Here is a 27,446-nt window from a genome sequence, read left to right on the forward strand (position 1 = left end):
CATGGGGGGGAGGGGGAGATAGTAAGTGAATTGGAGGATTGACCCAAAGGAGAAGCGAGATCAAGCATGGGTTCAAGCCATACGGGGGAGACAGCTGGAGAGGTTCATTGAGCCTGGGGGAAGGGAGAATAATCTGGAGGAGCCAAGCCTTATGATGGGAAAAATCTGCCCCAAAAAATAAAAAAAATCTGTATCTTTGAATAGTAACTTTTTTTCTATATTGCAGAAATTAACTATTACTCAAAGACTGTGATTATATTGTTTTATATGAACAAATAAAGTCTGCTAAATTTTAAAATATGTGCAGGAATGGTAAATTTTTTGTGCAGAAATTTTAATTATTTTGCACAGAATCCCCACAGGAGTTCATTTAATTTCATTCACCTATTCTCAGGTTCTCCCATCTCTTCCAGCTTGACTCAGTCACCCTAACATCTTCACTCTGACTCCCTCACCTCCATTAGGGATGTGCAGACCAAAAGTTTAAGTTCATAAGTCCATAAGTCGAAAGGGGGTCCCATTTGCGGTCAATATGGACATATGGAGAATTCCATAAGTTGAGTCTATGTCCATATGTGCAAATAAAAATTTAAAACCCCTCACCCGCCTTAATCCCGCCCCCCCCCCCCCCCAAGACTTACCAAAACTCCCTGGTGGTCCAGCGGGGTCAGGACGCCATTCCTGAACTCCTTTGCAAGGAGCACGTGCTCCTTGCAAAGGAGCACTTTTGGCCAGCTTGGGGGGGTCAGGAGGCCCCCCCAAGCTGGCCAAAAGTGCCGTTTGTGTCCAACGAGGGGTCCGGGAGCGGAACCGCGATGGACCACGTGACGTCGGCGTCACGTCGGAGTGACGCGGACGTCACGTGATTCCCCACGCGTCCGCTCCCGGACCCTCACGGAACTTTTGGCCAGCTTGGGGAGTTTTGGTAAGTCTTGGGGGGGGGATTAAGGAGGGTGAGGGGTTTAAATTTTTTAGATCAACAATCGCGATTTCCAACGTATTCAACATAGCTATGTTGAATAAGTTGGAAATCCGATCGTTTACGCCTCATCATTTTTTTAAGTTAAAAAAAAAAAAAAGTTGCGTTTTCCATTTAAGTTCAAAACGAATGCACACCCCTAACCTCCATTATGCCTTCTCATGCTCCCCCACCTTCTATCTGAGTCAGTCTCACTCACAGTCATTCCTTCCCCTGCCCTCTCTAGGTCTCTCACATACCTCTTCGGATCTCTTGCTCCCATCCCACCCCTCATCCATCTGTGTGTGTGTTCCCCTCTCTCTCTTTCTCTTCTAACCCTTGCCCCTTCCAATCACCACCCCTGGCTCTGTCAGGCCCTCCATCCCCATCCCCATCATCACTAACTCTGGTTCTCTGTCACACTCCTTTCCCCTTCACCATCTCTAACACATACCCTCCATCACCACCTCTACCCCACCCCCAACCCTCTTTCATTCCTCACCCCCATCACCACCTCTGGCTTTTTTCACACACTCACCCCTCCAGCTCTCTTTTCCACTAGCTCTTATGCATTCTTATACCCTGGCCCCCTCTCACCCCCCTCAATTTGCTTACCCCCTAGCCCTGGTCCTCTCTCACTTCTGAATACATGGTGCTGCAGAACTTAATGAAAGAAAAGGTGCCAGGTTGCACAAGCTTAAATTGCTGACTTCCAGGAGATTGGGAAAGTGAGAACATTCATCCTCACCTTTCCCCAGCTTTCAACTCATTCCTCCACACCTCCCCCCGAGCTTTTGATCACCTTTTCACCTTCCTAATATTCACCTCTTTTCACAACAGCCTTGCTCCAAGTATTCAGCCCATCCCCAACTCCACCAACATTAATCGCCTCTCACACTGCCCAGGCATTCACAACTGCTCACCCCACCACATCCGCCAGCAGCTTAGCCCTGCCTGCAACCAGGAACACCAAGAGCTATGAACCTGCTGCTGTGTCTGCTCCAATCCATCCCTTCCTGGCCACAGGCAAAAGGTAACATCTGTTGTGGAGGTAATAACAAGGGATTGGATTTGGGAGCAGAGTAGCTCTTCTCTGTCCATCCCAGCTTCATCTCCTACCCTTCTGTTCCCTCTATGATTTAGGGAGCAAAGAAGCTTTTCTTCAAGCTCGCTTCACTACAGCTTCACTTGCACCCTACCTATTCCCTGCACCACAGGCTAAGCCGTGAAGGAAAGCTGACAGGTCTGTCAGAGGTGCAGACACTATGGAGTCCATTATCAACCGCGGTCAGGCCAACTTTGCTGGGATATTCGGTGGCGCGACTGTCCCTGACTAACTTTAGTTCTGCTCTACAGCATAACCAGAGTTACTTGAATAAGTTATCTGGTTAAATTTGAATATCTGGCTAACTTAACGCCACCTCCTCCATTATCTGGCTAAATCCTAGCCAGATAATGAGATATCCAGTTAACATTTATCCAGATTAATGCATACAATATCCTGGATAGCTTTAGAAAGTGGTACAAGTCTCCCACTGAATAACTTTTACCTCACCCAGTTATATTCAGAATACAGCTGGATAAGTAAAAAAAAAAAAAAATAAATTATAAATCACCAGCCAGCAGTGGCCTTATTCCTCTCCCCACCAAAAAAGGAAAAATTTGGAAAAATATTCAGTCCTCTGTAGCCTGATCCCCCAACCCCCAAAATAATGAAATAAGCTGTGCTGAAAAGCAATAATTGGGGTGGCTGTTTTCTTATTTACATGAAAAATGTGCAGACAAAGTGATCAGAAGCACCGATGGCTCTTGAGTTTGTGAGCCTAGGAGGGCTTGTTTTGCTGTCCCTGCTACTGGCTGTCATTATTTGCTGCCCTCCCTTGCACCACCCTTCACCCCCTCCACCCCTCCCTCTCTGAAGCTGATGCTCCAAATGATCACTTACAGGCCGATACAGTACAGTGCCCTCCGTCGCAAATGCATGTTGATGGCCCTATTAGTTATGCCCGCGCGTCGGCTGTCAAACCCACTGACAGCCGCCGCTCCGGGCCAAAAAGAGGCGCTAGGGACGCGCTAGTGTCCCTAGCGCCTCCTTTTGCCCGTTTCTACCGCCGGACCTAATTTAAATACTGCATCGCGCGCACAGGCGAGTGGGCATTCGCCCGCTCTCCTGCGGACTTTACTGAATCGGCCTGTTAGTGTGCGCACCGGGTAGCGCGCCCACATGGACGCTCGCATCTTTTAAAATCTACCCCTAAGTGAATAAGGAGGACTATCCATGAATTTCTTTGTTTTCACTAATGATGTAAAAATGGTTTTGTCTGCTTTAGGACTATGGACCCACTGATGTTCAAAACTTCTGCTTCTGTAAAGCATGTATTCATATTTCAGAGCCACCACTATTTAAAACGTCAGTCTTATCTGATCCCAAGAGGTAAAGATCAAATCTGAGTTAGCTTAGCCCATTACATAGCATTTTCTTTAAAGAGCAAATGATGGTTTGGTGGCTTGAAAATCTGCAGACATGGGAAACATCAACGATAAACTTGTAAGCTTCTCGGATATGACAATGCCTGATGAGTTGTGCAGTCTTATATTTTCTCCCTGCAAACTCTTTGCTCAGCTTTTCCAATAATCTCTCAGTTATCTGGCAACTCTCCAGGACTAAGACAATATGCAAGCTAAACATTTTTTGACTGATTTCAATTAATATTTTTTCAGAGTAACAAGATTACTGAGTACTATAATTTAAGCATGTTATAAAGGACTATAGATGCCTTGTTATTGTTACAACTGTTATGCCCTTCACCTTGAATACCAATTAAGCTAAGACTTACTAAAAAAAAAAAATGCAAAAATCTGTTAAACCTACATCTGACACTATATTGTACATTTGGCGCACACATAAAAAAATCTAATTTACTGCAATTACATTCTGAATGATTTAACAGGTAAAAACATCTGCTATCATAGATTGGTTATGTGTCTTTTTATTATTTTTATTTTCCTTTAAAGGACATCTACTTCTCTATATTAAGTTTGATTTGGCATAATAAACACGTGACACTATCTTAAATTACTTTTTATGTCACCTACAATTTTCTACATCTGTTTTTTCCTGCTCTTTTGCCGTGCCTGTGTACTCAAGCTTTCCTGACAAAGCAATCTGTGGCTTATGTTTAAGCAAAATCTTTAAGAGTGTTATTAAATTGTGCCAGAAAGAAAGGGTGATGCCTGAAACCTGATGACCCTTTTGATTGATTTTAGATTGCTAAAGTTGAAGGGCTAATTTGTAAATGTTGTAACATTTACAACTAAACAAGCACCTCTGTTTATTTACTTAAACTCTGATTATTCATAAACGTATGCTTGCTACATTATTGAAAATATTCCAAAGGCAATTTGCCAATGTATCTTTCCTAGCTTGATCTGTTTACTAAAGTAAAGGGGATGCTAAATCAGGCTTAGAAAGAACATTTGTGCTATCGGCACCAGACTAAAACATCTGAGTGTAAATATCAGCAAATCCAATTTATAGATAGCACCCAAGGGTGCCACATGGTTGCGTAAAGCATACAAAGCCCAGGGTGACACACTTTCAAATGTTTTCACAGGTGTATATTGTACAAGGTCATCTGTGCACCACTTCATGAGACAGCTGCACACCCCAACGAACTGAAGAGGTTAAATCCAAACACACACACACACAGAAAGAAACAATTTAAAAAGAAGTTATTCTAAGGTAAACAAACATTGAACCTTAGTCAACACGGCTGTTCCACAGCTGTTTCCCTTTTATTTTTATAGGGAAATGGCCATTGAAAAAATCAGTTAAGTAGGGCCAAAAGCACAATGCAACTCAGCAGCTAAAAACAGCCTTAAGATTGCAACACTAAAACATTTCTAATTTCCAAACAGAAAGACTCATCTGTGATCAAAGAATCCGAGAAGTAATCCTGCTAATACTGCTTTTACTGAAATGGGTTACCATGTGAACTTCAGTTCCTTAATCAATGTCTCCGCAGACAGCAAATCCTCTCATCAAATATGAACAGATAGTAAGTGGCACAGCCTTCCCCACATACTCATTGACCAAAGGCCTATACAGAACTCAACACAGATTCATTAGCGCTCCCTCTCTTCCATGCAGTGATATATCACCTCACAATAAGTCATTGTACGTCTCAATATTCGATTAGTTATAGCAATACTTTAGCTTACAGTTAAATCTGATATCAAGAAGAAAGAAAAAACAAGTTTGCAGGAGCACCATTCACTGAGGAGGAGGACAGCAGAAAATGGCAGGTGAAACATCTGCGGGGACCAGACAAGCACGTGACAAATCTGTCATCAGGACAACTTTCCTTTCACTGATTTCTCTAAACAAAAGTTGTGGTGGGAATCATATCCGGAAAAGACAGTCTTTGCAGTCCAGGCTCATCGACCATGTTGCCAGTCATGAGTTTATATTTTTATACAAATTTCATGTATCACATGCTGCCAATACTTTATGACTGATCTGTACCCAGGCTGCTCTTCAGCGCTCTATTTAGTCTCTGCAACAATGATTTACAGTTGCTCATCATTAATAATACAAAAATGTACATGGGTGGTAACAAATTTTAAAGAACTTTAAGAGTGCAGGCAAAACGTTCCAGAAAGTTGTCACTCCTAGAGCTAGATGAAGAAACACAAAATATATTTTTTAAAAAATGATGTTAGCTACTCCCTCCAGCAAGCAATTTGCATGTTTATTTAGATTCTCACAGAATCTGAAACGTGACTGACAAAACATATAAATGGGTCCCGCCATCTAGCAGTTCTTTGACGAAGCATTTGCTCTGTAGTTGTGTTGCTGGAAGATGCTCAAGTGGGCCCCAGACCACATCAGCAGCCTGAAGAAAACCTGCAGAGCTTTGGTGGCCCTGTCCTTGTAAAGACACCTTGCAAGTCAGAAACGAGTTAGGTTGAAATGCACTTGGGCTAAATCATTGTGCTGCTTACTTTAAGAATATGAAATTTTAAGTTTAACTTTATTTCTTCTGTGATTTGGGGCTTGGAGTTCACCCAGAGAGTGTTTGTTCCCTCCTTACTGCATTCAACCCCACCCCCACCCCCCCGTGGGTCCAGTCAGGCAGCATTCAAAACCCCCCCCCCCATGGGGCAGTCAACCCCCCCCCCCCCCCCGTGGGTCCAGTCAGGGGGCAGCTTGCTCTTGCTGTGGGTCCCTGATGTGCTCTGCAAAGGCTCAGAGGCCAACTACAGCAAGAGCCAAATGTGCATAGACAATAACGTTTAAATTTAAAATGTTAGTTTTTCCCTTGGAGGGCTTATGGAAGGAAAACATACCATTAACCCTTCTCCAGTACTTCAGTCAACTTCATGAGTCAACTAGGATGAAAAGGACTCTTTAAAACCAAAATGAAATCACACACTGAATGCCCATGACAAACATGATTCAAAAATGCACTTGATCCGTCCTCGCATTTTAAACCACAGGGGAAAATACAGCGTTGGCAGTAAATAACATGATTAAAACATAATTCTATGGCAAAATTCTGTCATTTAATCTCTGACAAGCACATGTCTCAGAGTCAGGGAACCTTCATTTTATAGCTTTTTTACACAAGATAGGGGAAAACTTTTCAGAGTACCAAAGCACCTACCTGGGTTTAAAAAGTGCTGCTATTTTTGGTGTCCCCATGTTAAGCCAATTCATTCTCTCTTTCAAAGATACATAAATACCTATGTACTAAAGTGCAAAATTATTTTGCAAATGGCATTCATAAGAAAAAGGCTGCAAAATAGCCTTAAACTTACAGAAAAACTGAATTTTCAACCTTTTGCATGGTTTTTTTTTTCATGCATTACTCCCTTACATGGAAAAATTCACAAAATTGCTTCTTAAGCCTTCTCCCCAGGATATTTTATGCACGTTTGCCACCAGCATGAGTAGTAAACTCGTGCGCAAGCGGACCACTTAATCCACAGAAAATCCCATGGGTTAGTACATCAGCCCCACAGAGTGAATTTATAACATCTTAGATTTAAAAACACTTTTTGCAACACACTGAAATGCTCAGAAGTATGAAAGTGAACAGCCACTATCATTTTCCATTCTTAAACTTGGACAAGCATTCAACAAACAGAATGAAAAAGTGACAGTCTACCAGCACACAAAGGAAAAGAAGCAACAGAATTTGAAAAAACAAAAGCAGAAACTCTTTAAAGAATTAGACGAGCAAACAAGGCAACATCAGAAAAACAAGACATCAGCAAAAGACCATATGGCCCATCTAGTCTGTCCATCCGTCCAATTTACGTAGCTCTTAAAATTCCTATCGCTCTTTCAAAAATCCCCTGTATTCATCCCATGCTTTTTTGAATTCAGATACTGTTTTGTGTCCACCACCTCCACTGGGGGGGGGGGGGGGGGGGTGTTCGTTACTTGCATCCACTAAGATTACTCCTGAGTCCAACCCCTTTCACCCTTATTCCATGACCACTTGTTCTAGAGCATCTAGCCTCCTGAGCATGGACATTTTTGAGATAGTTAAATATCTCTATCATACGTCCCTTATCTTGCCTTTCCTCTAGGGTATACATATGTAAACCTTTAAGTCTATACCCATATATGCTTTAGAACGAAGACCAATGATCTTTTTAATAGCCACCCTCTGGCCTGACTCCAGTTGGTTTATATCCTTTTGAAGGTGCGGTCTCCAGAATTGTATGCTGTATTCCAAATGAGGTCTCACTAGGGACCCTTACAGGGGCATTATCACCTCCCTTTTTCTGCTGACCATTCCTCTCCCTGTGCAGCCAAGTATCTTTCTGGCTTTTGCTGTCGCTTTATCCACCTGTTTGGCCACCTTAAGATCATCAGATACAATCATCCCTAGATCCCACTCTTCTTTTGTGCTTAGAAGAATTTCACCTCCAATACTTGTACTTCTCCCTTGGGTTTTTTCAGCCTAAATGGATTACTCTGCATTTTTTAGAATTAAATCTTAGCTGCCAGTCTCTAGACCATTTCTTGAGCTTTGCTAGATCTCTCTTCATGTTTTGTACACCTTCCTGGCTGCCTACCCTGTTGCAGATTTTGGTATCATTAGCATAAAGACAAAACTTTTCTGACTGCTTCCACTATGTCACGCACAAAAATGTTGAAAAGAACTAGTCCCAGGATTAAGCCCTTTGGCACACCATTAGTAACACCCTATCCTTTGAGTAAACTCCATTTACCATTACCCTTTGTCACCTCCAACTCAGCCAGTTTCTAACCCAGTTAGTCACTCTGGCTTCCATTCCAAGGGCACTCAATTTATTTACAAGTCTCCTGTGTGGAACCGTGTCAAAGGCCTTACTGAAATCCAAGTTCACAATGTCTAGTGCTTTCCCTAGATCCAACTCTCTCTGGTCACTCAAAGAAATTGATGAAATTCGTATGACAAGATTTATCTCTAGTAAAATCATGCTGCCGCAGATCATGCAATCCATTGGATTCCAGAAATACACTATCCTCTGTTTTAGAGGTCATTCCAATAACTTGTCCACCACAGAGGTCAGACTAACCTCCCTGTAGCTCCCAGTCTCCTCGGAGCCACATTTGCCCCGCTCCAGTCCTCCAGAACTACTTCCAACTCTAAAGAAGCATTGAAAAGGTCAGCCAGCAGAGCTGCCAGGACTTCTCTGTTTCATCAATACCTTCCGCTGTATCACATCTGACCCTATCATCTTATCTACTTTGAGTTTAATTAGCTCCTCACAAACACATTGTTCTGAAAATTGATTGAAGTGTACTCACTGTCAATCTTATTTGTGTTTGTTTTATGTAGGCCTGTTCCAGGCCCTTCTACAGTGAACACCAAACTATGTGTTAAGCAATTTCACTTTTTCCTCATCAGCCTCTACATATTCCTCCCCTTCACCTCTGAGTCTCACCTTGCCACTTTTGAACTTTCTTCTATCACTAACATCTCTATAAAAAAGTCTTGCCCCCCCCCCCATTTTACCGTATTTGTTGTTTTTTCTGCCATTTGCATTTTTGCATTCATAAAAACATAGAAATGACGGCAGAAAAGGACCAAACGTCCATCCAGTCTGCCCTGCAAGCTTCCCATGGTGGTATCTGCCTTGCCATGCAGGTTACCCCTATGTATCAGCCAGTGCTGCTTGATGAGCTTTGCTTATTGACTTGGCCATAGAAGCAGTCCTGTGTTTTTTCCTTAATGTCTGCGCATCAGTACGCCAGACTGTAGAAAAGTCATGGCTCGTGTGGTTGTCTCTGAATTCAAATTCCTCTTCCTTACACCCCTACCCCCCTCCTTCGAAGCAGTGAGCAATATTACAGTTTCATCAAAAGCATCAAGGCTTATTGGTTAAAAGTAGTAACTCCATGCCTTCTGTTAAGGGTAGCAACTGCTGCTCTGTGTAGGTTATCCCCCATGCTTATTAGTGCCCCAGACCATAAGTCAGGACCCTTGTTGATAGCTGTCTGAATCCAATACCCCTTTTCCCCTGTCACTGAAGCACAGAGCAGCGTTGGAGTTGGTTTATGAAGGTTTATTGGTTAAGGGTGGCTTATGAAGGCTTATTAGTTAAGGGTGGTAACCACCACACCAGCAAGTTACCCCCATGCCTGCTTTCTTTGTTTCCTTTAGGATTTGGCTGTATAAACAGTCCTGTGCTTTTTCCCTTTTGTCTGCGTAACAGTATCCCAGACCATGGAAGTTGGGGCCCTCTGTTGTCGTCTGAATCCAATTCCTCTTTTCCCCCTTCCATCTAAGTGGGGAGCAATGTTGCAGTTGCATTAAAAGCCTCAAAGCACTTTGGTTAAGAGTAGTAATCTCCATGCCTTCTAAGGGTAGTAATCGCCATACCAGCAAGTTATCCCCCTGGCACTGTACACTTATCTCATTTCTATTCTGTAGCCTGTAGAGATCCACAGTGTCTATCCCATGCACCTTTGAATTTTATGACTGTTTTCTTCACCACCTTCTCCGGAAGGGCATTCCAGGCATTGGTTCTGAATCATCCCTCTTGGAGTTTCATTTCGTGACCCCAATCGAAAAGCTTCAAAGTCCATACATCATTGAAACCTTTTAGGTATCTGAAGGTCTATATCATATCTCCCCTGCACTTCATCTCTTCCAGGATATACATATTCAGATCTGTCAGCCTCTCCTCATAGGTCTTCTTATACAGACCCCACACCATTTTTGTCACTCTTCTTTGGACCGCCTCCATCCTGTCTTTATCCTTTTTGAGATACGGACTCTAGAACTGAACACAATACTCCATGTGAGGCCTCACCAAGGACCTATTCAAAGGAATCATTATCTCCTTTTTCTTACTGGTTATTCCTCTCTCTATGCAGTCCAGCATTCTTCTGGCTTTAACTATCGCCTTGTCACATAGCTTTACTATCTTCAGATCCCCAGCCTCTTATAACCCCAAGATCTCTCTCTTGGTCCATGCATATCAGTCTTTTACTACTCCCCCCTCCCCCCCCCCCCCCCCCCCTCCAATCACATACGGCTCTTTTGGATTACAGCATCCCAAATGCATGCCTCTGCAGTTCTTGGCATTGAATCCCAGCTGCCAGATGTTTGACCACTCTTCAAGCTTTCTTAAATCTCTTTTCATTCTCTCTACTCCTTCAGGCATGCCCACTCTGTTGCAGATCTTAGTATCATCTGCAAATAGACAGTTTACCTTCTATCCCTTTTGCAATGTCTCTCACAAAGATATTTAACAGACTACTTTCCCTGCTTCTCTTAGCTTTTCCAGATACTGTTGCCTGTCTTCCACTTTCTGTGATCTCTTGTAGTTTATGAACACTAATCTTTCCTTCCTTACCTCTTTAACTTCTTCTTTAGATAGCCATTGTGGCCTCTTTTTCCTTTATTTACCTTCCTAACAAAAGGTTAGTTGCTCTTATAATATCTCCTTTTAGTTTTGCCCACTGCTCTTCTACTTCTCCTAGATTTTCCCAACCAGCTAATGACTCCTAGAGGTACTCTCCCATTTTAACAAAGTTAGTGTTCCTGAAGTCAGGAAAACTTAGATTGTAAGCCCCTCTGGGAATAGGGAAATACCCACAGTACCTGAATGTAATTCTCTTTGAAGTGCCAAAAAAGCAGAACATTAAAAAAATAAAAGTCTAGGGCCCTCGCCTTTGAATGAATTTCCATCTTTTATCCTCTAATACTGAACCACATCATCCTCTGATCACTGGATCCCTGATGATCAACTACAACATCAGAGATACTGTCTCCGTTGGTAAGCACCAGGTCCAGTATAGCTCCTTCCCAAGTGGGAAAATCAATTGGCAAAAACATAGATACAGTCGAAAATTCAAAGTGGTACTTTAGAAACTCTATATAGATCAAAATTTGACACAGGAATTGCTGAGGAGAGGTGAATTTAAACCTAAAGATAAAAGATTGATAATCATAGCACAGGACAGTAGAGTATGAATAAGATGATTCACAGCCGGCATAGAAAAAAATGGTAACACAAACAAATGCAGATTCTGTTACACATCTCATCATTGGGTGTGACATGTTAATGTTAGAAGGCCTGCGTACAAAAAGGCAGAACAAGGTGGCATGGCTCATCCATTGAAAACTGTGTAAACACTATAACATCATTGTACTAGAAAAGCATTGGGATCAGACCCTAACAGAACTGTAGAGAATGAAGAGTTTGTGATTACCTGGGACATTCCTATTCCAACCAATTAAAAGACTGGATGCTAGAAAATTGGACATTGTGGTAAACAAGAAAAGCACAAGAAAGCGAGTTTCCATACCTTAAATGGGGTTCTCTGTAGACAGCTGGATGAATTAGCCATGACACGTGGGTGATTTTATCTGATGGCACAGAACGGACCCATCTCTTAGCTCAATTATTTTTATACTGAGCATGCATGGGAGTTTCCACATGCGCACTGCCTCATGAACCCCTCAATCGATTGCAGAGCTTAACTTTAGCTAGGTAGTTGACTCTCCAGGGAAGCTGCATAGCAAATTCATCCTACTATTTGTGGAGACCTCCATTTATGGTAAGCAAATTTGTTTTCTATGTTGACAAGCAGGACTGAATTAGCCATGGCATGTGGAGAGTCCCAAGCTGAGAGCTGCAATGGAGCATTTATTGAAAAAACAACCCACACCTCCCCTTCTCTCCCCCATGGAAAGTGGACTACTGGGTGAACATGCTCCAAAAAACTGCTTGCCCAAAGCTACTGTAATTTCTGGAGGGTTTTCTAGATGGTGATGGGACGTGAAGGTGTACACAGATACCCAAGTTGCAGCTTTGCAGCTTTCTTCTAAGGGCCAGGCTCTTAGATGAGCTAATGAAGTAGCTATGGCTTCTACTTGATGAGCCTTAACAGAGTCTGGGATATGGAGGCCATCTAGATTGTAGCAATGTGGATAATGTGCATTTAGCAGCAGCTACTCCCAGTCTGTTAGGATTATAGGATATGAAAAATTGAGAGGCCTCATGATGTGGTTGAGTTCTATGTAATTAACAGCCCAATGATCTATGGAGGGCCTTCTCACCTTTATGTGCTGAGGGGTCTTGTAAAGAATGTGGAAAAAACAATAGCTTGAGTGAAATAAAATGCTGAAACCACTTTTATGGAAAAACTGTAAATATGGAGAGCAAAGAACCAATGCTTGTAGCTTGCTCAATCTTCTAGCTAAAGTGATAGTGATCAGAAATACCACCTTTCAGGTATGAAGCTTTAAGGAAGCTGATTTCCAACACCTCATAGGGAGGCTTCATCAGTTAAGTGAAGATGACATTGAGATCTCATGGCACTGATGACTTTGCAACTGGAGGTCTCATATGCCACAAGTCCTTCATGAACTTCAATACCAGATAATGGATGGAAATCGGCTTCAACTTGAGGGTGGTAAGCAGCAACAGCACTGAGATGCACATTGACTGACAACATGCTAAGGCCTGAAGAGGAGAAGGAGAACAAGTACTGATCTAGATCTTTTTGGGCACAGGCAAACAGTTTCAAGGAGCCTGCATGACACCAAGAGGAAAAATACTTCCATGTGAAACTGTATGTTGTCTGGTAGACAGCTTCCTGGCTGAAATGATGTTCTCAACCTCCTTAGATAGTGACAACAATGAGATTATCAAGTGTGCAACATGCTTACTATAAAGCTGAGGAAGGGGAGGTATGGATGACAACCTACACTCCTGAGTTGTTAGAGCTGGATTGAATCCCAGAGGGATAGGTGGACGGACTGACAATCTGATGAGGTAAATTAAAACACACTTGTCTGGGCCAAACTAGAGCAAAGAGGATAAGATGTGCCCAGTCTTTAAGTATCTTCTGTACTGTTCTCACCACCAGCGAAAGCAGAGGAAAGGCATATAACAGATCTGCATCCCACTTGTGCAGAAAAGCATCTGGAGTGGATCTGAAGAATGAAGCACAATTTGTTGACTTTCCTGTTGTCTTCTTATTTAAACAGGCTGATTTATGGGTGATCCCAAAGGTTGAATAGTGTGTTTGCCAATCATGGGGTTGAAAACTCCTGCTGAGATGATCCGCCAAAGTGTTGAAGATTCTGGGAAGATAAATTGCTTGGAAAAAAAGCTCAGTGATTGTGAGCCCATTCCCAAATTTTCAGAGATTCCTGGCAGAGGGTCTAGGACTCTGTGCTCTCTTGCTTGTTTACATAAAACATTGCACCTTGGTTATCGATTTGGATCAAAATTCTCTTTCCTTGAAGGGGATGTGGGGGTACTCTTAATTCATGATGAATGACTCATAGCTTCAAAAAGTTGATCTATAGAAGATTTTCCATTGCCGACCAGATCTCCTGAGTTTGGAAGGGGCCCTGTGTGTGCCACACCATCAGGTGGACACATCATTGCCAGAGTTACTTGGAGGTAGAATTCAAAAGAGGGGCATCTATCTCTAGGACCTGTGGATCTAGCCAACAAAGAATAGACATTTTCATTGCTGCAGTGATGCTCATGGGGTACGCGAGGCCTGGAGCAGCTGATCCCACTGGGCATGGAAACCCCATTATAGAAACCTCAGGTTGACGCATGTCATGAGAACCACATACACTTCTTGAGGACAACCAGGATTTCCTGGATTGGGACCTGGTCCCACTGTAGTAAATTCTGAACTAGTGCTTGAAGACAGGATGCCCAATCTGGTGGAAGGAACACTTTCTCCTCCAATGATTCTATCTATGCCCTTACATGGCAAAGTTGATTACATACCCTAGCAACTGAAGTTGCTGGGTTATATTCTGCAGGAAGTCCAACACCCCTGCCTGGAAAGGTCACATCACAAGCCTGTTGTCCAGGTAAGGAAAGATACAAATCTTCTGATGGAGATGTGCAGTTGCTACTGCTAGGCATTTTGTAAAGTCCCTCGAGCTGCTGAGAGCCTGAAGAACTTTGTATTGGTAATGAGAGGAATCCACCACAAACCTGAGGTATTTCCAATGAGACTGATGGATGAGTATGTGAGCATACACATCTTTTAGATACAGAGCGTATATCGAGTCTTCTGCCTGGATGAAAGGCAGGATAGTATGGACAGAATTAATTTTGGCCTTCTCCTGAGCAGACTCTTGTTCAGACCATAAATCCAGGATAAGTCTCAATTTCTCCGACTTCTTGGGGATAAGGAAATAATGGGAGTAGAATCCCTTGGCATGATATTTGGGAGGTTCAGACACTTATCCACTGGTTTAGGAATGACTCCACCTTGAGATGGAGCTGGATCAAGTGAGACGGATCCAGACTGAAGGCTAATCATTGATGCAGTGCAGGAAAATGGGAAACGAGCAAATAGTTGCCAGACTCCGCAATATTGAGGACCCTCTACAGGGATTTTTCATTTACTAGTCTACAACAGACTACAATTCTGCTGAAAATCTAAGATATGCATACAAGAGGTGCTTAATATAAAAAAAGGCACAACATAAGTCAGTCTGGTGGCTCAGCAGCAGAGTTGTGTGCTGCCATGTGGAAGACCTAACAGGTTCAATACCAGGGCCAGGCCTTTCTGTTTCCTAAGCCAGCTGAGATTGTGGATGCTGTGGAGCCTGCGCTCACAACTCCTAAAATGAGGGAGTCTGAGACTCAGCCATTGAACAAAGTGACCATCTAGTGGCCTGGGTGCACATGTATTGGGTTCTGGAAGGAGTCATGGACTGTGAACCCCCTAGCCAAGAACTGTAATTAAAATGGATGGACTAGGTAGGACGGTTATAGAATAAGGGAACATTTCCATTTAAATGCGAATGAAGGCTCATGGTGCCATAGTCCAACAGTGGTCAGTTTTGATTGAGCTGAAAGCCCAGGTAAAAAAAAAGGGAAGAAATACTAAAATGTTTCAAACTTTCATCCAAACTAGATCAATTTGCTGGACACAATGGGTATGAGATTTAAACACCATGGGGTAGATTTTCAAATGTGCGCATGCGCATCCATGTGTGCGTGCTTCCCGGTGCACACATAAGACCGCACCGATTTTATACATGTACGCGCCGGCGCATGTATGTTATGAAATCTGATGGCTGCACGCACATGCACAGCAGATTTTATAGTCCGCGCGCATATATGTGGGTGGTGCACGCGGGGGGGGGGCGAGACTTTTGCAATTTTTGCGTGGCAATGCATTTGGGCCTTCCCCAATTCCCTCCTACCTACTCTCCCTCTTCCCCTCTCCTCCGCACCCACTAAACCTTACCTATCTTTTTTTGTTTGTTTGTTTTATATCTTACTTCAGGTCCCCAGGCTGAAGTAAGATGCGCACGCCGGCCAGCTTCCGGCGCAAGAGTCTTCAGGACAGCGATCGATGGTGCTGTCCCAGCCCGACCCTCTCCACCCAGACCTCGCTCCCCCGGCCCTCCCCTCTGAAGAGGCCTGGCAGTTGTGCGCCTACCGGGGTTTACACGCATGGCTGGGCCTCTTTGAAAATTCGCCCTGCGTGCGTAGGCCTCTGAAAATCTATGGGTCTGATGTATCAAGGACTTTTTCTGTAAACACCAGATGGGAAAAGCATCTTGATAAATTAAATCATATAAGTCTCTCATATTCATTGTTGTGTAGGCGACACATTAAGTTCACAAAGTCAAAAGTAACCAGAATAATATTTGATTTAAGGGGTGCAATGCAAATAAGGCTATTGATTTCATTAGATCAGATATCAGCAAATGTGAATTGACAGGATTGGGTTGGTATGTTAAATGAAAGTTAAGTTTGTTTTAAATGTTAAAGAGGAACTGAAGGGAAGCCACAACAAATGCAGAAATAAAGCAGCGTTTTCTGGAAGGACTGCATAAATTGATCTCCCAAGGCTTGTCTGTAAGGTTACTGAAATTGATAACTCTTACAAGCTCTGCTTCTGTAAGTCTGCCTGAGTCTCATAGATAGTGCACTTTGCAAATTAATCCTCCAAAGGCAAATATATTGTAAGTTGCTTGTTATCTCCAAAGTACTAAATTGAAGAATACATGGGATTATATTGATAGAAATTACATTTCACATAATGGGGTTTAATAATATCTGAGATCTCTCCCATAGGCTCAGTCTTTATAACTATGCCTGGTTTGTTGATGTAGGGTGCAATGGACATCAAGACCAAATTTATTCTCTAAAATGGATTAGTCCATGTAATCAGAGCCATGGTAATATTAATCTCTGGCACTTATTGAATAGAAAAAAATACTTATGTCTACAAACTGGCACTTCCCCCATTATCCTCAGCAGGCATTCAGCTTGCTTTAGCCATTTTCTGGGTTTAATTTCAAAGAGGATAAAACTTCCCTTTATAAACACTAATCTAAAAATATTGGGATAATTAATTAGATACACTTAGTTTTAGAAGGTATTAGATTTCAAGAGCCTTTAAATATCATATTTATCAGAAGAAATAAAACACTAGAAAAGGGTAATAAATCAGACCACTAAATATTTGCTGACACATTTTTGTGCTTATGTCAAAATATTTTAGTTAATGCATTAGCCTCATTCCAAGTAATTAGCTTAATTTATGGTAACAGCAGATATATATGTATGTATATTTTTCTGTGCGTGACTATATGTATATATGTATGTATATATATATATATATATATATACACATATATATATTACACACACACAAACAATTTACATCTATATAGAGAGATATAGAAACATAAATGTGTCAGTAGGAAAAGGCCATATGGTTTATCTAGTCTGCCCATTCATGGCAACTACGCAGCTCTATAATCCGTACCACTCCCTCGGAGATTCCCTGTGCTTATCCCATGCTTTCTTGATAGAACCATAAAAACGATATACACACATGGAGAAAAACATAAGCAAATAAAAGTGCATCAAAATATTATAGGATAAAATATTTAGAAATACCTTTTAGAAATACCTACTGGTGCACATTTTAATCTTCATTGACAGAAAAAGTATAATTGTCTCTTTTTGTACATGAAGCATATAAATGTATAATCTTTCAATGTTTGTAAGAAGCGGGGAAGGAATAAAGACTATTTTTACATGTGAGGGGTGCCTGCATTAATTATAAACGATGGAAGCTATGATTAAGCCATGCAGGGTGATTCCTCAAAGAAAAATTGTTGGGAAAATGGAGTTTTTGAACAGTGCTAGTCATATTCTCAATTTTGAAGAAACCATGAAAACTAACATCTACAAAGAAATAATGTGGCAATTGCCATCAGTATTGAAAACTCTAAACTGTTTCCAGGTAGGATGGGGTCTACAAACACAGTATAAATCCATACTATATTTAAAAGTGTAGCAAGAAAGGTCAATGAACAAAAGCTATAAGGTGATATCTTTTTATTGGACTAACCATGCATTTCTTGACCAGCTTTTAGGCGTTATGCTCTGTTCATTAAATCAGAGTATCACCTTATATCTTTTTGTTTATTGACCTTTATCTCTGTTTATTCAAGCAGACTAATGTGGCAACCATACTACTTTATATTAAAAATGAAATTGGAAATTACATATCTAGCACAATTTAAAAAAATACAGTTTGCATAAAAGTTTCATTAGCAACATCTTTCTATCTATCTATACACAGAGCCTTGTAGAAGTCTTTGCACCCTTGTACATTTTTCAAATTCTGCTATCTAAAAAAATGCAAATCAAAATGCATTAGACATTTTTTCTGAGCCTCACAATACACCCTACACTTTCATCATAGGATCTCCCTTAGGGAACCAAACAGCATTCCAACACACAGATGTAAGGATTAACTGGCATAGAGTTTTAGTGTTCTGGTCACCACTATTGTACACAGTGGTTTATATTGTTTGTCTATTTGTTTTAATTTGCGATTTTATGAATGTATTGTTGTTATCAGCCCAGACCTGCAGATGGAGCAGGCTACAAGTCTTTTAAATAAATGAATGAATGAATGAATGAATGAATAAATAAATAAATAAATAAATAAATAAATAAATAAAAGAACAATTATAGAATATTCCAAAAGTAATTACTGTGAGAAAAAGAAAACAAAACTTGACTAAGTACTGTATTTTTCGCTCCATAAGACACACTATTTTCACCCAAAATTGGGAGAAAAATGTCTGTGTATCTTATGGAGTGAATATAAATTTTTTTTTTAATTAACTACAACTCCCCACCCTCCTGACCCCCCTCAAGACTTGCCAAAAGTCCCTGGTGGTCCAGCTGGGGTCTTGGGAGCAATCTCCCCCTCTCAGGCATTCGGCTGCCAGTAATCAAAATGGCGCCAGTGGCCCCTTGCCCTTACCATATGACAGGGGCTACCGATGTCATTGGTCAGCCCCTGTCACATGGTAGGAGCAATGGATGGTCCATGCCATTTTTTAAGATGGCGCCGGCCGTCCATTGCTCCTACCTTGTGACAGGGACTGACCAATGGCACCGGTAGCCCCTGTCACATAGTAAGGGCAAAGGGCCACTGGTGCCATTTTGATTACTAGCAACCAAATGCCAGAGGGGAGATCGCACCCAGGACCCCCTCCACTGGACCACCAGGGACTTTAGGCAAGTCTTGGGGGGGGGGTCAGGAGGGTGGAGGGATTGTAGTTAATTAAATTTGAAGGGTTGGGGTGGGGGTTTTTTTTTGTTCTGGTTTTTTTCACAAAATAGCACGATAAAAGTTTTCCGATCCGGGGAGTGGACCGAAATGGCCTTTCCCAGACCCGAAAATGAAAGGGGGATGAAAACTTGTATGCACACCCCTAATTTTAATGCTGGAAATGATCGCTCCATAAGACGCACAGATGCCTGTGCCGGTTTAGCACACCATTTTTAAAAATATTTTCCCCCTCAGAACCCTAGATGCATCTTATGGTCAGGTGCGTCTTATGGAGCGAAAAATACAGTAAGTCTTCAAACCCTTTGTCATAGCGAACCCAAATTAGTTCTGGTTCAAAAGATTGTCTAACAAGGCCCATAACAAGTTAAACAGAGCCCACATATGTCAGTCACAGTAGATGAGTTAATTCAAATAATCCTGAATGAAGAGTCAAGCTGTTTTTGTCTTCTGAAGTGAATTTTGAAGCAAAGGTTGAAACATGATGAACAAGGAGCTGCCAAAACAACTCCGGGATAATATTATTCAATGGTACAAGCTGGGGTAAGGCTGTAAGAAAATTTCAATGTTTGAATATCCTTTGGGGTACTGTCAGGACCAGTACTGTAAAGTGGGAACAGTTTGGCACCAAGACTATGATCAGCCTGTACCTCTATCATCAGTAGCCAAAGGTTAAAAAAACTGCTGTAGAAAGTCACTGTGGGCCTAAGATTACTTTAAAAATGCTCAGTCTCCAGCTGAGCCTGGGTAAATGTTTACTGTTCAACAACTTAAAAGATTATTTCACAAACATGGCCTGTTTGGGAGGGTGGCAAGAAGGAGGAAGCCACTGCTGAATAAAAGTCATATGATGTGCTGTATAGAGATGTGCATTCGTTTACCACGAATTAGGAATGAAATTGCCTAATTCGTCGTGGTTCGGGGGACGCGAACCACGAAACGGATTTTCCCCGAACTTCGGGGAAAATTTCTTTTTCAGGTTAGTGCAGGGGAAAGGGGCACATTTATTTAAAAAAAAAAAACACCCCAACCCTTTACATTTACTGTATTACAACCCCCCCACCATCCTGATCCCTCCCCAAGACTTACTAAAAGTTCTGGTGGTCCAGCGGGGTCCCGCGAGCGATCTCTCCCTCCGGGCTGTTGGGAGAGATTGCTGGACCCCCAGCAGGGGTCCTGGAGCAATCTCCTGCACTCGGGCCATCGGCTGCCAGTATTCAAAATGGTGCCGATAGCCTTTGCCCTTACTATTTCACAGGGGCTACCGGTGCCATTGGCTGGCCCCTGTCACATGGTAGGAGCACAAGATGGTGCTGGCTGTCCATTGCTCCTACCATGTGACATGGGCCGACCAATGGCACCGGTAGCTCCTGTGACATCATAAGGGCAAAGGGCCATTGGCACCATTTTGATTCGTAGGAGGCCCGGCAGCCCGATCGCCCGGAGGGAGAGATCGCTCGCGGGACCCCGCTGGACTACCAGGGCTTTTAGTAAGTCTTGGGGAGGGATCGGCATGGTGGGGGGGTTGTAATACAGTAAATGTGAAGGGTTGGGGTGGTTTTTTTTCTGATTCAGATTTTTTTTTTAATTCATTTTTCCGGTTTCGGGTTCAAGCTTCGTTTTTGCCGAAAAATGATCCGTGGGAAAACGAGCTTTCCCATGAAGCGCTCGAACGGAAACCCGACCCGAGCCAGAAAAACGAAGCTCATCTCTAGTGCTGTATGCATTTGCAAAGAAGCACTTAGGGAACATTGAATGAATGAGGTCAAAGTTTCATGGCTTTAAGAGACCAAAGTGGAAATTTTTGCTTTTAATGCTAAGTGATATATGTGGCATAAAACAAAAACAGCACATCTCCCTGTTAATACCATCCCATAGTAAAGAATTTTGGTGGCAGCATAATATTGTGGAGATGCTTTGCAGCAGCGGGGACAGGAAGATTTGTGAAGATCAAGGTTATGGCCAATCCAGGCCATAAGAACTTGGCAAGTACCCAAAAACTAAGTAACATGGAATAGACTTAGTTTTTGGGTACTTGCCAGATTCTTATGGCCTGGATTGGCCACTGTTGGAAACAGGATGCTGGGCTTGATGGACCCTTGGTCTGACCCAGTATGGCATATTCTTATGTTCTTATGATAGATGGTGCAAAGTACAGGCAGAACCTGGAGGAAAACCTGTTTCATTCTGCCACAGACTTGGAAGTGGGGAAAAGATTCACCTTTCAGCAGGACAATAATTCTAAGCACAAAGCAAAAGCAACGGTGAATTTGCTCAGCAAGAAGAAAGTCAATTGTCTTTGAGTGGCCCAGTCAAAGGAATACCCTACAAAATCTGTGTGAAGACTTGAAGATTGCAATCTACAGATGATCTCCAGCTAACTTGAAAGAGCTTGAGCCTTTCATCCAAGAAGAAACTGCACCATCCAGCTCCAAAGTTGGTAGGCACTTATCCTAAATGACTCATGGCTGTTATTGTTGCAAAAGGTATTTCGTCAAGAGGTGAGTAGACTTGCAAGCAAGATATTTTGTTTTTTATTCTTAACTATCTTTAGAATATTTCTATAATTGTTCTTTCACGATGAAAGTATACAGTATATTGTGCAGATCAGTGAAACAAGCTCCTACTTTAATGCATTTTTCAATTGAAATTTTTAGATAGCAGAATGTAAGAAATGTACAAGGGTGTGAAGACTTTTACAAGGCATGGTATAAACCTGAACTGTAGACAGTACATAAAATACAATACACACACACACACACACACACATATATATATATCTATGTGTGTGTATTTACCTATTTATTGAATTCTGAACAGAAATAAACCTGCTTCATTATTTCCTACAGCACTGTAGTAGTTAGATTCCCATCACTGGAAATATTCTGCAGGCAATATCTCTTTTGCATCAATAAACTACCAGGAAAAGCAGGCAATTATAGGGTGTGTCATATTAATGCAAATCATTAGCTGCAGGTTGCCAGAGGCTGGAGTGCTGATTGTATGTAAACATTGAGTCAAATTACTTACCAATTGTTCACTTGAAGTATAGTGAGCCCTGTATCTTGTGCCAACTGCTTTTTCTGTTCTTCTGAAGGGTAAGGGTGCTGTATGATAACAAAATATACATATATATATATTATAGAAAATGTTGCACAGGTTTTGTTAAAAACAGAACTGCCGAATACAGACAATAATTAAAATGAAAACATTAAGGTGTGTCACTTTTTAATGAAGGAATACCACATCTAATTAAGAAGCAGCTAAACATAAGATAATTATAAGGATTAGTGAAGTGTAGTAATAGCTATTGAGGATCCTGGCTATACTTTCATACTGAGATCATGCTGTAATAGCATATGATATTTGATACAACAGTGAAATACAGCTTTATAGTGCTTGTCTTTACATAATGTTAAGTTCAAAGCCAGTTAACTTTTCCTTCAAATTTGGATTGTTCAGTGTTTAGACCAACACCACATCTCTATGAACAAACATATAAAGATCTAATATCACTATCTTTTATATTATGTGGTGCATCCATAATCTGCAGAGAATATGAACACAAGCCAACCTAAGGCCTATGAACAGCACTTTTCTTGGATAAGTTTTCAGATGCAGAAGTCAAATCCTGCTATGAAAGAACATATAATAATGCTAATTCTAGGGCATAGTTTGTCCTGAGAACTTGACTGCTTTTTAAGAAAAAAAACCTCTATCCTGTCAGTAATGTAGACTTCAAAACAGAAAAATAACAACAAACAAGAACTGAAGCTCAGTGCTGACAAAATACATGAATATATTTTCAGTACTTAAAGGCATAAAATAAGGAGTTAAGCACATATAGGGCTGGTGCTACCTGTTTTGCTGCCTTGTGTGAAAGCCTATGACGCTGTCCGCTCTGACAGCAATGGTGGCTAATGGCAGCAGTCAGAAAGATCAGGGCCTATGTCAGCATGCAATCAGGGACCTTGCAGTAGCCCTGCCTTCCTGATGGGCTTCCTTACTAAACAGGAAGCCTGTGCCTGAGAAGGAGAGGGAACCATTATAAAATCTGTGAATACACATTGGCTCCAAGGCCGGTGCTAGCTTTTTTGCTACTCTGTGCGAAAAATTAGGGGCAGATTTTCAAAGGGGTACGCACGTAAGGTACGCGCGTACCCCCCCCCCCCCCGAAAACCTGCCCCAAGCTCCCCCTGCACGTGCCGAGCCTATGTTGAATAGGTTCGGCGGTGCGTGCAAGCCCCGGGATGCCCGTAAGTCCCGGGGCTTTCCTGGGGGGGGGGCGTGTCAGGGGCGAGTCGCGGCGGCATGTCATCCGGGGGCGGGGCTGCGGGCGTGGTTCCGGCCCGGGGAGCGTGGCCAAGGCCTCCGAAACCGCTCCCTGGCCGGCGTGCGCGAGTTACGCCTGCCTCAGGCAGGTGTAACTTTTCGAACAAAGGTGTGGGGGGGGTTTAGATAGGGCTGGGATGGTGGGTTAGGTAAGGGAAGGGAGGGGAAGGTGCGGGGGGGTGGAAGGAAAGTTCCCTCCGATGCCGCTCCGGAGGCAGGCTGCGCAGCTCGGCGCGCTGAAGCTGCCGATTTTGCGCAGCCTTGCGCGCGCCAACACCAGATTTTAAAAGATATGCGCGGCTACGCGTGTATCTATTAAAATCCGGCGTACTTTTGTTTGCGCCGGTCACGCGAACAAAAGTACGCGCAGGCGTAGTTTTTTAAAATCTGCCTATTACTGTGCATCATTCAGCGTCTGTCTCGGGTCCATCAAATAAAGCCCAGCCCCATCCTACAATCTATATTTTTAAAAACTGAAATGCCCCCCCCCCATCCCAGAACCCATGGATAGGGAAGTGTATTAGGAACACTAGGCAAACCTTACAGCCTTGCACACATGCCCCCCTCCACACACACACACCCACACACTTCTACATCCTTTATAGACACACACAAATAATGCATTTACAACAAATCTTACATGACAAAGAACATTAAAAAATACAGTCTTCTGAGGCAATAACAACACTTCAACATGCATATTATATTTACATACACTCCTGTGGTGCCAAGCAGAAAACTCTGCAAAAAAAGACACTTGGAACTCCTATGGTATTAGACTTTTGTAATGCTTTCTGAGGGTGTGAGCTTGACCCTCAGAAAGCCATGGACAAACAGAATTACACTAGAAAAACAGAAACAGTACCATTCTTCATAAAACATTAAATAATAAAATCAAGAAATATAAAACATCAATCGTAATAGTAAAATCATATTCATAAAAAGAATAGATATTTCAAATCAGTTAATGAATAGAATATCCACAATTTCCCAAACACCAATAAAATATTTCAAAACATCTAATGAATAAAGAAAAACAATAAAAAATGTTCTATTCCCCCCCCCAAAAAAAAATTAAATATTTCAAAAGAGTAGAATCATCAATTTACACCCAATAATTAAAACTAATAAGGATTAAAAAAATCTTCTGCTCCTCAAACCTGTGATCTTCTGATTTCCAGTCACCCTGAGATTGTCGTGGATTGGGGGAGGTAGAGGCACAAAAAATGTATCTTCTCTCTCACGCACGTGCACAATAACACATTCATTCTCTCATACACTCTCTCTCTCTAACATACACAGGCTCCTTCACCCCAGATACTCTTGTGTGTGTGCATGTATGTGTGTGCTTGCATGCCTGTGAGAGCCTATAATGTAACACGTGGGCTCTCACAGGCACACAGGCTCTCACACAGCCACATTCACAGGTACACAGTCTCTCACTCAAACACACACACATGCATCAGGCTCTCAGACACACAAAGGCTCTCACTCACACACACACATACACACATGGCCTCCTGTTGCTATCGAGCCATGGTGGGATGAGCTCCACCACAGCCTAACCTTCCTGCTTGGGGGGAGGGGGAGGAGTGGACGCTGTGTGCGGGTGCACACACACACATACAAACGAATGGAAGACATGGGCCTCTTATTTTCAGTTGCCGATGGGTTGCGCACTGGTGGCCAGTAGCCTTCTTCAGCTGCTGGCGGGTAGCTGAAGAAGGAGAATGCCTCTCCTGCTGCCGCTAGCCCCCTGGCATGCACTCTGCACACCCGGTCACACCAGATCTAGCTGGCTGACATGTCCAGCGCTCTGAAAGCCACTGCCCTTTGCAGGCAGGAAGGGAAAGGATGGGGTGAGTTAATGGCAGCCTACTTTTCTTTGTTTCTTAATTGATTGCAATATAATAAATACAATCAAACTAATACTAATACATAAATAAGATGAATAATACAGTTAAGCAAGATGAAACAATAAATATCAATACAACCAAGAAAATATAAAATTTCACATTTATACTCAGCATAATTAACAGCAGCAGCATGGAATCATTAGACCAGAATGCAAAATACAATGCAGAGAAGTCTAAAATTTAAATGTCAAAGGCCATTAATGCTTTTCAATACTTCAAATGATCACTCTCAACACACAATTCAAAAGGCACGTTATTTCGTAATAGTGGGGATAATGTAACTGAAGGTAGACTGGCAAGTACATTCCAATCTAATGTTTGTTTGGTTGCAGGATGGACAATAATTCCAACTGAAAATACTGCAGGGATTAAGGAGGTTGGTAGGGGATCATTAAGTCTGTAAAAAAGAGAGGGTAGCCTCTGTGGATACACTTGAACGCTATAAATACATAGAATCTTAAACCTGATTTTCCAAATAATCAGGAGTCAATGAAGTTCTTTCAATAGAGGAGACACATGATCAAACTTCTTACAATTAGAAAGCATCTTAGCTGTATTTTGGACAAGTTCAAACTACATTATTAATACAATGAATTACAGTAATCAATACAACTTGCGATGCAAGCGAGCATCAGCACATGAAAATTCTTCCTATCAAAAACATTTTTTAACTGGTGGAGGACACACAAATAGTTAATGAACTTCTAAAATGAGAAGCCATTTGAGAAGATATTGATATCTAACATGAGAAGCCATTTGAGAAGATATTGATAGTTTAGAATGAAGTTTAACATATAGAACTGTATTCCATCCTTTGGTATAATTCAAACTCCTGAAATCTCAAGGCAATTCAAGGAGGATCGATTTTGTCAAGAAATCCATAAAGCCTCTGACTTTGCAGGATTTAATTTTAATGTGTAGTCACACATTCACTGAGAGACAATGGTCAAAGTTGACAAATCTCCCAGAGATACTCCTACTAGGGGAGGGAACAAGAGGGAAGAATCCATGAGTCGAGCTGGCTAACTATTCCCCTGGGAAAAAGAACTGAAGTCCAGGCATCAGTGTAAATTATTTTAAAAGAATGAATATTTCTTGCTCCTCTTTCAAGGCATATCCTTTGTCTTCTCCCCTCACCACACTATCCCCCTCTCCCTTCATTTTCATTCCTTAATTATGACCCTTTTCCCACCTCACCTTGTCCTCCTCCAAACTCTCCTGTGTTTTCTTCTCCTTTTCCTTAAGGACCTCCATCTTCTTTCCTGGCCCTGTGCAGACTGCATCTGTTTCTTTCTCAGGTCCTCATCTGGCCACTATCTTTCTCCTCCTTCCCATCAGGGCCTGGTCAGTCTGCCATCTTCCTACCCACCTCTCCCCTTCCCCATAAAAACGAGCCCTGATCTACAGCTATACTCTCCCTTGTTGCAAAACCCATATCTGCTGTTGTGCTCCTCCACTTCCCCAAAAGTCCTGTTCTGCCACATCAAAAACATTAATATCTAAAGAATAGAGCTATGTGTTCTCAAAAGCTCTTGTACAATCATAGTGCTTCTGGTGACATCCAGCCTTGCTGTCAGACAAGCTTCTAAGATTGCTGTCAAAGCAATGCTGGATACTGCTGAGAATAGTACAATTGTATCGTCCTCCTGGTGGCTGTGAGAGTTTTAGGAGGTGCCAGATGGGGCAGGAAGGTTCCCTTTGGGTTGTGGGTGTGAGGGAGAGGGAGAGGGAGAGGGGGGAGATTAGGAGGGGGCCTGAAGGGGGGGAAGGCTTGAGGCTTGAGGGGAGGAGAGGTTCAGGCACTAGGACTCACATCAATTTTAGATTTTAATGGGATGAGGGGTGGCAACTAAAGGCCACAAATGATTTTTGTTTTGTTTTGCAGCCACTTATCTAGTTATATGTTGAACAGTGCTGGTTAAAACTAAGGTTATTTAGGTATGTGTATCCGAATAACTTTAAACTTTACCAGCTATTAGGGATGTGCAGAGGGACGCCATACGTTGCATTCGGGATTCGGATTCGTCGGGGGGCAGATGCGTTACATTCGGCCGTATGGCACCTTGATATGTTAATACGTCAATTTCTATTCGTTCCCCTGCTAAAACTAAATTAACTACAACCCCCCACCCTC

General features: G+C 42.2%; 1 protein-coding gene across 7 annotated transcripts in view; it reads right to left on the reverse strand.

The window, feature by feature from the left end:
* The window catches only part of MEIS1 (Meis homeobox 1), a 312,349-nt gene that overhangs the window by 24,706 nt on the left and 260,197 nt on the right, over positions 1–27,446 (reverse strand). For all 7 annotated transcript variants that reach the window (XM_029593612.1, XM_029593610.1, XM_029593611.1 and 4 more), the window contains one exon: positions 22,095–22,171. In XM_029593612.1, coding sequence (XP_029449472.1) covers positions 22,095–22,171 — 77 coding nt within the window. The remainder of the gene's footprint in view (positions 1–22,094; positions 22,172–27,446) is intronic.

This window comes from Rhinatrema bivittatum, chromosome 3 (genome assembly GCF_901001135.1).
Source record: "Rhinatrema bivittatum chromosome 3, aRhiBiv1.1, whole genome shotgun sequence".
Lineage (NCBI taxonomy): Eukaryota > Metazoa > Chordata > Amphibia > Gymnophiona > Rhinatrematidae > Rhinatrema > Rhinatrema bivittatum.